This window comes from Canis lupus, chromosome 14 (genome assembly GCF_011100685.1).
Source record: "Canis lupus familiaris isolate Mischka breed German Shepherd chromosome 14, alternate assembly UU_Cfam_GSD_1.0, whole genome shotgun sequence".
Taxonomy (NCBI): Eukaryota; Metazoa; Chordata; class Mammalia; order Carnivora; family Canidae; genus Canis; species Canis lupus.
The window spans coordinates 2,189,900-2,204,121 of NC_049235.1; the positions used below are offsets into that span (position 1 = coordinate 2,189,900).

Sequence of the window (14,222 nt, forward strand, 5' to 3'; positions counted from 1 at the left end):
AGTATGTCATCTGTTCTAGAGAATGTTCCATGTGCATTCAATAAGAATGTGTACTCTGTTGCTTTAATATGATTTTTAAAAAATACTTTATTTATTTATTAGAGAGAGAGAGAGAGTGGGGGAGAGGCAGAGGGAGAAGCAGGCTCCATTCAGGGAGCCTGATGAGGACTTGATTCTGGGTCTCCGGGATCACGCCCTGAACTGAAAGCGGCACCAAACTGCTGAGCCACCTGGGCTGCCCTTAAATACTCTTCTTAAAGGAGCAAATGATTCGTCTTGGAAATTAAAAACAAAAGGCCTATTCAATGTTAATATATAGCAATCCAGTTCTAGGCAGGACTCTGAGGATATAAGAAACACAAACACCCAAAGTAGAGGAGAAATGGGAACTGTGAAGTAAAAGATTTTGAGAAGGGAAAGACCAGGAGAGGTGGTAACAAAGGCAGGAAAAAATAGGAAGTATCGGTGTAAAGACTCCAGGGAATAAAAGGGAAGGAAACTTAACTGAAACAACATTGAGTATATTTCATAGATGAATCTTAGTCAGTTTCTTCACTTGAAGAGATTTATCTGTCCAAGCAATTTCCTCCATTTCTCTTTTATTTGTTTGATTTCTGGGTATGATCAAGTTATTAGGAACCTTCCAAGGCAAAACTAACCTTAAGAATCTTGTTGATGAATGTTTTACTTGCATCAACATTGATAGGGGAAACATTTCCCTCTCTATGTTGATGTTAGATTAACATAAGGCTAAGTAACTGTTTAGTATTTGTCAACTATGATACCTCTAAAACAAAGATCCAACATTTTCTAAGCCTTCTACTGATAGAGAAAATAAACACCAGATGAATCAAAACTTCTTTTTTTTTTAAATTTGTCATATTTTAGAACCATATATTTCTTAGGAAGTTAAAATTAGATAAATGGATGAAGACAGTTCAGTCAGGGGTGGGAGGTTGTTTAGTTAATAGTCTACCAAAGTCTGGCATCTAGCAAAACATCACACTTAACCAAAAGCTAATTAAAAGCAGAAATATTTGTCTACCAGTATATCAGATCAAGAAGTTGAGAATAGGAGGATTGACCAAGAGAACTGACTTAACTCATGAAATGTCTTGATTTATTCTATGTTTTTCTATACCATATTATTAGGGCATAAAAAAGATTGTATTTAAAGACTCCTCCTCAGCCAAGCTTATAGACAAAACTCAAAGGTGCTTGTAGTTGGCCCTAATTCTGTTTTTCTAGGTTATAGTGACCTACATTCTCAGAAAATGGACACAGCTATAAAACATATTCTCTAGCTGGATCACAATCCACATCCTGGATGAGCCCTTGGGCAAAGCACCTCAGAAAACCTGCCACCTGCTGCTTTATCTGGCCAACAGTCAACTCCTTCCTCACACCCCGTGGGGCACAGGGCAATCCTCACACATCTTTCAAACCCCTTAAAAGGCTCAGCCTGACAGAAACTAAGGGCCAACATCTCACTTGATGTCTGGTTTCTCTCCTCCCTTGGAAAGTGAATCAACTCTGTACTGCTGGTGGCTCTACTCTTTGTGCAACGGGTTGTCATCCCCATTACCAGGACACCCCAACATTTTGGTGGCCTTACATATGGGGGTTGGCCATCACCTGCTTACCAGGATCCATCTCATCAAGATCTCCTTGTCAACCAATCTCGGGTGTGTCAACAGTTTCATTTTTCAGGAGGGCTCTTTGAGATTTTGAGCATTGGGAACAGTCATCACATGTTGGCTGATTCCCTATAGCAGGTTCAAGCTCCAGTATTGGGCTTAGTCAACAATCATTGGATTGACCATTGGAGAGATGCCTCCTCTGGGCCTTTCCATGTCTTGATATACTCAATCCCTTCCCTGCACATGGATCTCTGAGTTTGGGGGATGTCCCTTTCTCTTGGGCTCAGTGAGGCTCAGGGTTTCATCTTCTTGGGATGCTGGATTAAGATGTCTGCCTTCATGTTTTTTCCCTTTGTTCCAGTTTTCAAAATATCCCCTCACCTTTTCCTAGATTTCCAGATGGGCAATACCTTGCTCACCCCTCCCAATGTCTCCTTAAAAATCTCAAAACCTCTAATTGAAACAAGATATTCATCCCAAATGTCTTATTTTCTACTGTAATACAGCATGGCTCCAATATAAATTAGATGGCTCTGGAGGCTAAAGAATGACTCTCTCTTTTTAAAAAAATATTTTATTTATTTATTAATGAGAGACACACACAGAGAGAGGCAGAGACATAGGCAGAGAGAGAACACGCAGGGAGCTGATGTGGGACTCAATCCCAGGACTCCAGGATCATGACTTAAGCCAAAGACAGACACTCAACCACTGAGCCACCCAGGTGTCCCCAGAGAATGATTCTCTTAACCACAATATTCTTCTCCAGCTGAGTTTATGTTGTCATCACCTCTGAAAATGATGTGAGGTTCCTTATGTCAAAGATTTTTTGAACTCAATCGTTATCCTGACCTTCACTCTGCTTGGCATATGCTCCTTCTATCGCCTCAAAAGACCCCTCTCCCTGATTCTTCCAACTCAGACTTCGACCCTAATGACCAATCTCTGCCTTTACACTTGCCCATGGTTGATCCAACTTTGGCACCTCTACAACCTCCCACTTCCTCTCCTTCCCTTCAAGACCTGTTGGCACCCATTACCCTCTCCTTCAGCTCTTCCCTCCACATTTTGATCTTTCTCCCATACACACTCATTCAGACCACTCATCCCAACTTCCTGATGCTCCTGCCACTGAATTCCCTCTTTGTGAGGTTGCTGGAGCAGAGGGCATTGTTCAAGTCCATATGGCCTTCTCACTGCCAGATCTTTCTCCTATAGAATCCAAGATTGGCTCTTTCTCAAAAAATCCCTCCAGTTTCACTAAGCAATTTGAGTATCTAACCTTTTCCTATGATTTATCCTGGAGAGACTTATATGTTATTCTCTCCATTTGTACCACTCCAGAGGAAAAGACCAGAATTTTGTCCAAGGATACTGAATATGCTGGTGATTTGAAATGAATACAGCCTGAACAGTATGCTTCTGGCAAGGCAATGGTTCCCTTGGCTGAGCCCAACGGAAATTATCAGCCCTTTTCTGGAAACAAGGTCAAACACAACCACATGGTCACTTGCCTTATATAAGGCATGAAATGGGCATCTTCTAAACAGGTCATTTATTGGAAGTTATGGAAGATGACTCAGAGATGAGATGAAAACTCTGCCCTTATTCTCACTCACCTGACTGAGGCTCTCCAAAAATTCACCAACTTTGATCCTAACTCTTATGAAGGAAAATCTATTCTGGCTATGCATTTTATCTCCCAGTCAGCATCAGACATTAGGAAAAAAACTTTGAAAACGATATAAAGGCCCTCAAACCCCTCAATCTGAACTACTAAACCTAGTCTTCAAGATTTTTAGCAGCAGAGATGAGGAAATCAGAGAGAAAAAGAGGCAAAGAGATAAAAAATGATCTTAGGCTTACCAGCTCCTCACACTGTCTTTAATGGAGCTATTGAGGAAAAGACTTACCCTGTTACCTCAACTCAAACATTCCACAAGCCTCCTCTGAGAGCTTGCTACACCTGTAGTAAGCTTGATCACCGGTCTAAACAACGTCCTGATAAAAACCACCACTTAAAACCCCTTTCCTCTCCTGTAATCAGGTTGGTCACTGGAAGACTGACAGCCTCACCCTCACAGTAGGGAGGGGGGCACCTCCCAAAACCTATCTTTAGGACCCAAACTGGGGGCATTAGTCATATTTCTAGTGTCACATCTCTTGGGACTTCTTTAGGATAGGGACTGACCACCAGGATCTGCAAAGTCTCTCATATATATCATTTCCATGGCCAAAACCAGGGTAAATATCTGTTGAAGGTAAGAACATAACATTTCTTATCAACACTGGACCAACCTACAACATTCTCTCAGAAATTTCCAGACCCTCCTTTTCTTCCTCCATATCTGTGTCCTGATTGACAGAGGTTTTTTTTCTCAAACCTTAGTTACCCTGCTTTTCTCTTGTGCCTTGGGAGATCAAATCTTTACCTATTCCTTTCTTTTTTTGGATATGCTGTCCTGTGCCCTTCCTGGGATGAGATATTATGACCAAACTAGGGACTCACCTTCATGTCCACCCCCTAGACATCCCCAATTCCAAATCATGGGACTCCTTGCTGAACCAATATATCCTGTCCCCACTTCACTCTCTTCAGTTTGGACTTTGATTTCCTCACCCATGTGGGACACCTCCAAATCAGTTAAGATTACTCAACTCACCACCAAGACCATATGCCTTAAGGATTCTACTTGTTTCCCTTCTAAACTTCAACATCTTCTCAAGCCTGAGACCCTGTGAGGCGTACAACCCCTCATTTCCAAATTCTTTTTTATTTTAATAATAAATTTATTTTTTATTGGTGTTCAATTTGCCAACATACAGAATAACACGCAGTGCTCATCCCGTCAAGGGCCCCCCTCAGTGCCCATCACCAATTCACCCCCAACTGCCGCCCTCCTCCCCTTCCACCACCCCTAGTTTGTTTCTCAGAGTTAGGAGTCTTTATGTTTTGTCTTCCTTTCTGATCTTTCCCACACACTTATTCTCCCTTCCCTTATATTCCCTTACACTATTATTTATATTCCCCAAATGAATGAAGACATATAATGTTTGTCCTTCTCCAATTGACTTACTTCATTCAGCATAATACCTTCCAGTTCCATCCACGTTGAAGCACATGGTGGGTATTTGTCATTTCTAATGGCTGAGTAATATTCCATTGTATACATAAACCACATCTTCTTTATCCATACATCTTTCGATGGACACTGAGGCTCCCTCCATAGTTTGGCTATTGTGGACATTGCTGCTATAAACATTGGGGTGCAGGCGTCCGGCGTTTCATTGCATCTGTATCTTTGGGGTAAATCCCCAACAGTGCAATTGCTGGGACATAGGTAAGGTCTATTTTAAACTCTTTGAGGAACCTCCACACAGTTGTCCAGAGTGGCTGCACTAGATCACATTCCCACCAACAGTGTAAGAGGGTTCCCTTTTCTCCGCATCCTCTCCAACATTTGTGGTTTCCTGTCTTGTTAATTTTCCCCATTCTCACTGGTGTGAGGTGGTACCTCATTGTGGTTTTGATTTGTATTTCCCTGATACCAAGGGATGCAGAGCATTTTCTCATGTGCGTGTTGGCCATGTCTATGTCTTCCTCTGTGAGATTTCTGTTCATGTCTTTTGCCTATTTCATTATTGGATTGTTTGTTTTTTTGCTGTTGAGTTTAATAAGTTCTTTATAGATCTTGGAAACTAGCCCTTTATCTGATATGTCATTTGCAAATATCTTCTCCCATTCTGTAGGTTGTCTTTTAGTTTTGTTGACTGTATCCTTTGCTGTGCAAAAGCTTCTTATCTTGATGAAGTCCCAATAGTTCATTTTTGCTTTTGTTTCTTTTGCCTTCGTGTATGAATCTTGCAAGAAGTTACCGTGGCCAAGTTCAAATAGGGTGTTGCCTGTGTTCTCCTCTAGGATATTGATGGAATCTTGTCTCACATTTAGATCTTTCATCCATTTTGAGTTTCTCTTTGTGTATGATGCAAGAGAGTGGTCTAGTTTGATTCTTCTGCATGCGGATGTCCCATGTGCCCAGCCCAATTTATTAAAGAGACTGTCTTTTTTCCAGTGGATAGTCTTTCCTCCTTTATCGAATATTAGTTGACCATAAAGTTGAGGGTCCACTTCTGGATTCTCTATTCGGTTCCATTGATCTATGTGTCTGTTTTTGTGCCACTACCACACTGTCTTGATGACCACAGCTTTGTAGTACAACCTGAAACCTGGCATTGTGATGCCCCCAGATATGGTTTTCGTTTTTAAAATTCCCCTGGCTATTCGGGGTCTTTTCTGATTCCACACAAATCTTAAAATAATTTGTTCCAACTCTCTGAAGAAAGTCCACGGTATTTTGATAGCTATTGCATTAAATGTGTAAATTGCCCTGGGTAACATTGACATTTTCACAATATTAATTCTGCCAATCCATGAGCATGGAATATTTTTCCATCTCTTTGTGTCTTCCTCAATTTCTTTCAGAAGTGTTCTATAGTTTTTGGGGTATAGATCGTTTACCTCTTTGGTTAGGTTTCTTCCTAGGTATCTTATGCTTTTGGGTGCAATTGTAAATGGGATTGACTCCTTAATTTCTCTTTCTTCAGTCCCATTGTTAGTGTATAGAAATGCCACTGATTTCTGGGCATTGATTTTGTATCTTGCCATGCTGCCAAATTGCTGTATGAGTTCTAGCAATCTTGGGGTGGAGGCTTTTGGGTTTTCTATGTAGAGTATCATGTCATTGGCGAAGAGGGAGCGTTTGACTTCTTCTTTGCCAATTTGAATGCCTTTTATGTCTTTTTGTTGTCTGATTGCTGAGGCTAGGACTTCCAGGACTATGTTGAATAGCAGTGGTGAGAGTGGACATCCCTGTCTTGTTCCTGATCTTAGGAGAAAGGCTCCCAGTGCTTCTCCATTGAGAATGATATTTGCTGTGGGCTTTTCGTAGATGACTTTTAATATGTTGAGGAATGTTCCCTCTATCCCTACACTCTGAAGAGTTTTGATCAGGAATGTATGCTGTATTTTGTCAAATGCTTTCTCTGCATCTAATGAGAGGATCATATGGTTCTTGCTTTTTCTCTTGCTGATATGATGGATCACATTGATTGTTTTAGGAGTGTTGAACCAGCCTTGTGCCTCGGGGATAAATCCTACTTTGTCATGGTGAATAATTTTCTTAACGTATTGTTGAATCCTATTGGCTAGTATCTTGTTGAGAATTTTTGCATCCATGTTCATCAGGGATATTGGTCTGTAATTCTCCTTTTCGGTGGGGTCTTTGTCTGGTTTTGGAATTAAGGGGATGCTGGCCTCATAGAATGAATTTGGAAGTACTCCATCTCTTTCAATCTTTCCAAATAGCTTTAGTAGAATAGGTACGGTTTCTTCTATAAATGTTTGATAGAATTCCCATGGGAAGCCATCTGGCCCTGGACTTTTGTGTCTTAGGAGGTTGTTGATGACTGCTTCAATTTCCTTCCTGGTTATTGGCCTGTTCCGGTTTTCTATTTCTTCCTGTTCCAGTTTTGGTAGTTTGTGGCTTTCCAGGAATGCGTCCATTTCTTCTAGATTGCCTAATTTATTGGCGTATAGCTGTTCATAATATGTTTTTAAAATTGTTTGTATTTCCTTGGTGTTGGTAGTGATCTCTCCTTTCTCATTCATGATTTTATTAATTTGAGTCTTCTCTCTTTTCTTTTTAATAAGGCTGGCTAAAGATTTATCTATCTTATTAATTCTTTCAAAGAATCAACTCCTGGTTTTGTTGATCTGTTCCACAGTTCTTCTGGTCTCGATTTCGTTCAGTTCTGCTTGAATCTTTAAAAACTCTCTTCTTCTGCTGGGTGTAGGATCTATTTGCTGATTTTTCTCTAGCTCCTTTAGGTGTAAGGTTAGCTTTTGTATTTGAGTTCTTTCCAGTTTTTGGATGGATGCTTGTATTGCGATGTATTTCCCCCTCAGGACTGCTTTTGCTGCATCCCAAAGAATTTGAATGGTTGTATCTTCATTCTCATTAGTTTCAATGAATCTTTTTTAATTCTTCCTTAATTTCCTGGTTGACCCTTTCATCTTTTAGCAGGATGGTCCTTAACCTCCACATGTTTGAAGTCCTTCCAAACTTCTTGTTGTGATTTATGTCTAATTTCAAGGCATTATGTTCTGAGAATATGCAGGGGATGATCTCAAACTTTTGGTATCAGTTCAGACCCGATATGTGACCCAGTATGTGGTCTATTCTGGAGAAAGTTCCATGTGCACTTGAGAAGAATGTGTATTCAGTTGAGTTTGGATGTAAAGTTCTGTAGATATCTGTGAAATCCATCTGGTCCAGTGTATCATTTAAAGCTCTCGTTTCTTTGGAGATGTGTTTAGAAGACCTATTGAGTGTAGAGAGTGCTAGATTGAAGTGACCAAGTATAAGTGTATTATTATCTAAGTATGTCTTAACTGTTGTTATTAATTGATTGATATATCTGGCAGCTCCCACATTAGGGGCATATATATTGAGGATTGTTAAGTCCTCTTGTTGGATAGATCCTTTAAGTATTAGATAGTGTCCCTCTTCATCTCTCACTACAGTCTTTGGGGTAAATTTTAGTTTATCTGATATAAGGATGGCTACCCCTGCTTTCTTTTGAGGACCATTTGAATGGTACTTGGTTCTCCAACCTTTTATTTTCAGGCTGTAGGTGTCCTTCTGTCTAAAATGAGTCTCTTGTAGACAGCAAATAGATGGGTCCTGCTTTTTTATCCATTCTGAAACCCTGTTCCTTTTGATGGGGTCATTAAGCCTGTTCACGTTCACAGTTACTATTGAAAGATATGAGTTTAGTGTCATCATGATATCTATTCAGTCCTTGTTTTTGTGGGTTGTTCCACTGGACTTCTTCTTAAAGGGGAATTTTAAGAGTCCCCCTTAAAATTTCTTTCAGAGCTGGTTTGGAGGTCACATTTTCTTTCAGTTCTTGCCTGTCTTGGAAACTCTTTATCTCTCCTTACATTTTGAATGAGAGCCTTGCTGGATAAAGTATTCTTGGTTGCATGTTTTTCTCATTTAGGACCCTGAATATATCCTGCCAGCCCTTTCTGGCATGCCAGGTCTCTGTGGAGAGGTCTGCTGTTACCCTAATAGTTCTCCCCATAAAAGTCAGGGATTTCTTGTCTTTTGCTGCTTTAAGGATCTTCTCTTTATCTTTGGAATTTGCAAGCTTAACTATTAAATGTCGAGGTATTGATCAGTTTTTATGATTTTAGGGGGTGATCTCTCTATTTCCTGGATCTGAATGCCTGTTTCCCTTCCCAGATTAGGAAATTTTTCAGCTATGATTTGTTCAAATACATATCCTGGACCTCTGTCCCTTTCGGCTCCCTTGGGGACCCCAATTAAACGTAGGTTTTTCTTCCTCAGGGTGTCATCTATTTCCCTTAATCTATCCTCACGGTCTTTTAATTGTTTGTCTCTTTTTTCTTCAGTTTCCCTCCTTGCCTTCAACTTGTCTTCTATATTACTCACTGTTCTTCCACCTTGTTAACCCTCATCATCAGGACTTCTAGTTTGGATTGCATATCATTCAATTGATTTTTAATTTCTGCCTGATTAGATCTAAATTCTGCAGTTATGGTGTCTCTTGAGTCCTTTATGCTTTTTTCTAGAGCCACCAATAGCTTTATAATAGTGCTTCTGAATTGGCTTTCTGACATTGAATTGTAATCCAAACTCTGTAACTCTGGGAGAGAGGACTGTTTCTGATTCTTTCTTTTGAGGTGAGGTTTTCCTTCTAGTCATTTTGCTCAGTGTAGAATGGCCAAAAACAAGTTGTATTTGGAAAAGGAGAAAAAGAGAGGAGAGAAGGAAGGAAAGAAAAGAGAAAAAGAAAAAAGAAAAAAGAAAGAAAAAATGAGAAGAAAAAGAGAAAGAAAAAGAAAGAAAAGAAAGAAAAGGGTGCGGGAAGCAAACAGGAAAAAAAAAACAAAAAACAACAAAAAAAAGAAAAAACAAACAAACAAACAAAAAAACAAAAAACACTGGGGAGTGTCTTCTGATTCTGTATACTTTAAGTCCCTTGACTTCCCCTGGAACTTGTCTGTCTAGCTGGTCTTCTGGGGGAGGGGCCTGTTGTGCTGATTTTCAGGTGTTAGCACTTGGGGTAGGTGCTCAGCCCCCTGCCTGGTGCAGGGCTCAGTGAAAGATGTTTAAGGTGTTTATCCTGTGAGGCCACTGTGAGGCCTAGTGGGGGTTGTTTACCCCATGAGGCCCCAGGAGGAACAACCACAGTGGCGGCGGCCAGCTCTGGAGCCCTGGAGTCAGCTCCTGCAGTAACTACAGAGCTCCATGTCTGCAGGAGCTTGGATGTTCCAGGGGCGGGGCATCTGATCTGCTCAGCTCGGGGCAGGAGTGTCCTTGCTGTCCTGGGCCCTCCTGGCCTCTGCCTGTCCCGGGGGGAGGTCGGATCCTGGGCTGTGTCCCTGGCGCCCTGTGCTCCGGGGCCTGCGCTGTTGGATTGGTGTTCGCAGCCCCCTCCGTGGAGCCCCCCGCCTGAGCCCCTCTGAGCTGCTCCCGGGTCCAGCCATGCACGCGCTGCAGCCCCTTAGGGAGCTCGGCAGACTCTCCCCGGGTAGCAGGTGCCTGTTAGTGTCCCAGGGAGCCTGAGGGCATCCCTGCCCTCTTGCTCTAACTCCCTGCGAGCGCCTTTCTGCCTGGGAAGATTGGTCATTTCCAAATTCTTTACCTCAAAATTAAAACCTACTAACTTGCCTTATCATACTCCCATTCCTTATAGTAAAAAAAGCCAGATTTTTTTTTATAGACTAGTTTAGGATCCCAGAATTACCAATGAGGCAGTTGTCTCCATCCATTCCATTGTTCCTAATTTGTATTCCTTCTCTGCATCATTCCACCCCCCCCAACATGTACTTCACTTTATTAGATCTTAAAGATACATTTTTTTTCACTATTTTTATCTCCCCAGAATCCCAAGACCTTTTCGCTTCACTTGGACTGACCCCAACACCTGATGTTCCCAGCAGTTAACTTGGACCATTCTCCTATAGTGTTTCAGGGATTGCCCTCAACCGTTTGGATAAGCTCTGGTAGCAGATCTCTGTAACCTCTCCCTCCAAATAGTATCCTATCCAATATGTAGATGACCTTCTCTTAGCACCTCTTTTCCCACTTCTATTTCTGGCTCCACCTCTCTCCTCATCTTCCAAAATTACAAAGGTTATAGTGTTCCTCTCCAAAACTCAACTTACTCAACAATCTGTCACACATGTGGGAATCCCTGACTATCAGAGCAGTCTGCTACCAGCATGTCCCTCACTCTTGTTTCTATTGCAGCTAAGTAGGGACAAGTCTTTGACCCTACTCAGCGGGAAGTAGTTACAGAAGAATGACCTTTTCCCATTTTCCCAATCAAGAATAATTTCAAATGAGAGGAGGACATAAAAAGATTCTTTTTTTCTTAATTTTTATTTATTTATGATAGAGAGAGAGAGAGAGGCAGAGACACAGGCAGAGGGAGAAGCAGGCTCCATGCACCGGGAGCCTGACGTGGGACTCGATCCCGGGTCTCCAGGATTGCGCCCTGGGCCAAAGGCAGGCGCTAAACTGCTGCGCCACCCAGGGATCCCCCATAAAAAGATTCTACTCAAAGTCCCTTCCCCAGCCAAGCATACAGACAAAACTCACAGATGTTTGTAATAGATCCCAAATTTCATTTTTCTATGGCATAGTGTCCCACATTCTCAGAAAAGAGTCCACAAAATTTTCTCTAGCCAGACTACAACCCAAATCCTGGATAAACCCCAGACAGAGCCCTTCAAAAACTTGCCACCTCCTGCTCTACCTAGACAAAAGTCAATCTCCACACCACCTGCCCGCCACCCATGGACACAGGAGTGACCTTCTCACATCCTTCAAAAACCCTTAAAAAACCCAGCATGACAGAAACTCAGGGCTGATATCTCTCTTGACCTCTGGCCTCTCTCCTCCCTTGGAGAGTGAATAAATTCTGCCTGCTTGTGGTTCTACTCTTTTAGCAATTCTTTACCACCCACATCACCAGCCACCCTAGCAGGGCATGAATGTAAATTTTTGAAAGATTTTAGCCATGTTGTTATCTTAATGACAGAGGTTAATTTTTATTCAGCTAGTAAATGTTTATTGATTTCCAGGCACATATATGACTCTATGTGAATAACAGCATAACTACCCACAGTTTAACTTCAGTGGTTAGAGAATACAAACGTTCATAAAAGATAACTAAGAATACAGAAACCAAAATACAATTAAATTGTCTTCATAAAATTTTCCTAAATAAAGCTACTACTTTATTATCATTAGAAAGTGTTTAATTTTTATTGGATCTTTGACATTAAATCCTCAAGGACATGGTGACTGCTCCTTGCAACTTCTATTCAAAAGTTGGTCAATAATATAGACAGAAAAACATGAACACATGTAACGTAAAAATACTTATTCAGTACTGTTCAAAGGGGCATTTGGCCTATTTGGGATTATTTATGGTGTTATTGGAAGAGAATGGTCTCTGGAAAATGTTTTCTAGTGAATCCAGACTACCAAATTGGCTAATTATGTTTCTTATAGGCTACAACTCTTGTTCCAAAATGTTGGTTGGAAAGGGATGATTTTGCCTATTGATAATTCTGGATTATTAAAATCACAGTAAATATTTTTTCAGGTTCAAAAGCATATTTTCTGGAATAACTGTGTGCCAGTTGTCAAAGCACAAACAATGTTTGTACTTGGCCCCCTCTAGTATTTCCTGGACAAATCCACCACTCTTATTCTCTGAGAAGAGGGGCATCTCCCCAGCACTTTTCTTAGAGCTGTGGCCACATCTTTGTTTCTCAAGCTGTAGATGAGTGGGTTGAGCATTGGGGTGAGGATGGTATAGAAGGCGGATACAACCTTGTCTTTCTCTGGTGTGTGGTAGGAATGGGGCAGCACATTAGTGTAGAAGGCTGCTCCATAGAAAATGCTCACCACCATAATGTGGGAAGAACAGGTAGCAAAGGCTTTATGCCGGCCCTCAGCAGAGTTCATTCGATGGACAGTGAGTAGGATGTGTGTGTAGGAAATAGAGATAATGGATATGGGAATGAGCAGCATTAGCACACAGCAGGCATACATCAGAGTCTCATAGAGTGATGTGTCAACACATGACAGTTTCAGTACTGCTGGGATTTCACAGAAAAAGTGATTGATTTCTCGGGACCCACAGTAGGGGAAACTCATAGTAAAGGGTGTCAGCATGAATCCATCTAAGGACCCACCAACCCAGGAACCCACCACCATGAATAAGCAAATTCTGCGGTTCATGAGGAGAGGGTATCGCAGGGGTTTGCACACAGCTACATACCGGTCATAGGCCATGAGGCCTAGCAGGAAAAATTCACCTCCAATTAGAGTCAGGTAGAGGAAGATCTGAAGGGAACATCCCAAGAAGGAGATCATCTTTTCCTTGGACAGAAGGTCTTGAAGCATCTTGGGAACAGTGATGCAAATGTAAACAGTGTCCATGATGGAAAGCTGGCTGAGTAAAAAGTACATGGGTGTATGGAGCCGAGAGTTAACATGGATGAGTAGAATCATGACCACATTGGCTGTGACAGCCACCAAAAAAATGGAGAAAACCACTGCAAAGATAATCCCAGGAAATGCAGGATGGGTGATAAGGCCCAGAAGGATAAAATCAGTGGAGTTCTGGAGAATGGCCTCCATGCTCATGTCACATGGTAGCTCCTAGGGCTCCAAAGGCAAAATGTTGCTGAGTTAATTAATAATCTATATTTAGGCAGGGCCCACCATGTATAATGTATCAGAAGCAACATGGGATAAAGGACAGAATATACACATCAGAATCATTGTGAATTCTAGTTTCAATATTAATGGTCATGTGATATTGGACAGATAAATTAATCTATAAATTAACACTTTCATTATCTGTGAAGGGTTATTGTTGGTCTATATTTCTGTAGGCTGGACATGTGATGTAAATATAATATTTCATACAGACTCACTTTCAGAATTTGCTTTATTTTATTTTGAACTACTTCTTTATAATCTTCATAATCTTATTACTTTAGATGAAATATTTCCTGAGGTTGATAACTGTGCCCTCCCCTCCATGATGCTTGCAACCAATATTCAAAGATTGATTGAATTTAAGTTGTTCTCTGCTCTTAAGATGATTACATTGTTAAAACCATACATATACATTTATGATTTCATTAATTGATAGAAAATAAACATGGACCCAATAAATCTAATAAATTTAGTATTTGGGGCTGTTTTTGTTGTTATTGTTATTATTATTTATTATTGTTGAGAGAGAGATGGAGGGACAGGCAGAAGGAGAGAGAGAGAGAAGGAGAGAAAATCACAAGCAGGTTCCATACGCAGTATACAGTCTAATGTGGGGCTTGATCTGACACCCCTGAGATCATCACCTGAGCTGAAATCAAGAGTCAGACACTTAACCAACTGAGCTACCCAGGCATCCTGGGGTTGCCGTTATTCGTAAACAGCTTTTTGAATGGTTGCAACATTAGGGGTT

General features: G+C 41.1%; 1 protein-coding gene across 1 annotated transcript; it reads right to left on the reverse strand.

Moving 5' to 3' along the window:
* Window positions 1-12,418: 12,418 nt before the first annotated feature.
* Window positions 12,419-13,393, reverse strand: OR2T2 (olfactory receptor family 2 subfamily T member 2). The gene has a single exon (XM_038557533.1). The coding sequence runs from the start codon at window positions 13,391-13,393 to the stop codon at window positions 12,419-12,421; it is 975 nt and encodes a 324-aa protein (XP_038413461.1).
* Between the last annotated feature and the right edge of the window lie 829 nt (window positions 13,394-14,222).

Excerpts from the sequence above, each read along its gene's own strand:
- OR2T2 (XM_038557533.1), bottom strand. The coding sequence starts at position 13,393 with ATGAGCATGGAGGCCATTCTCCAGAACTCCACTGATTTTATCCTTCTG.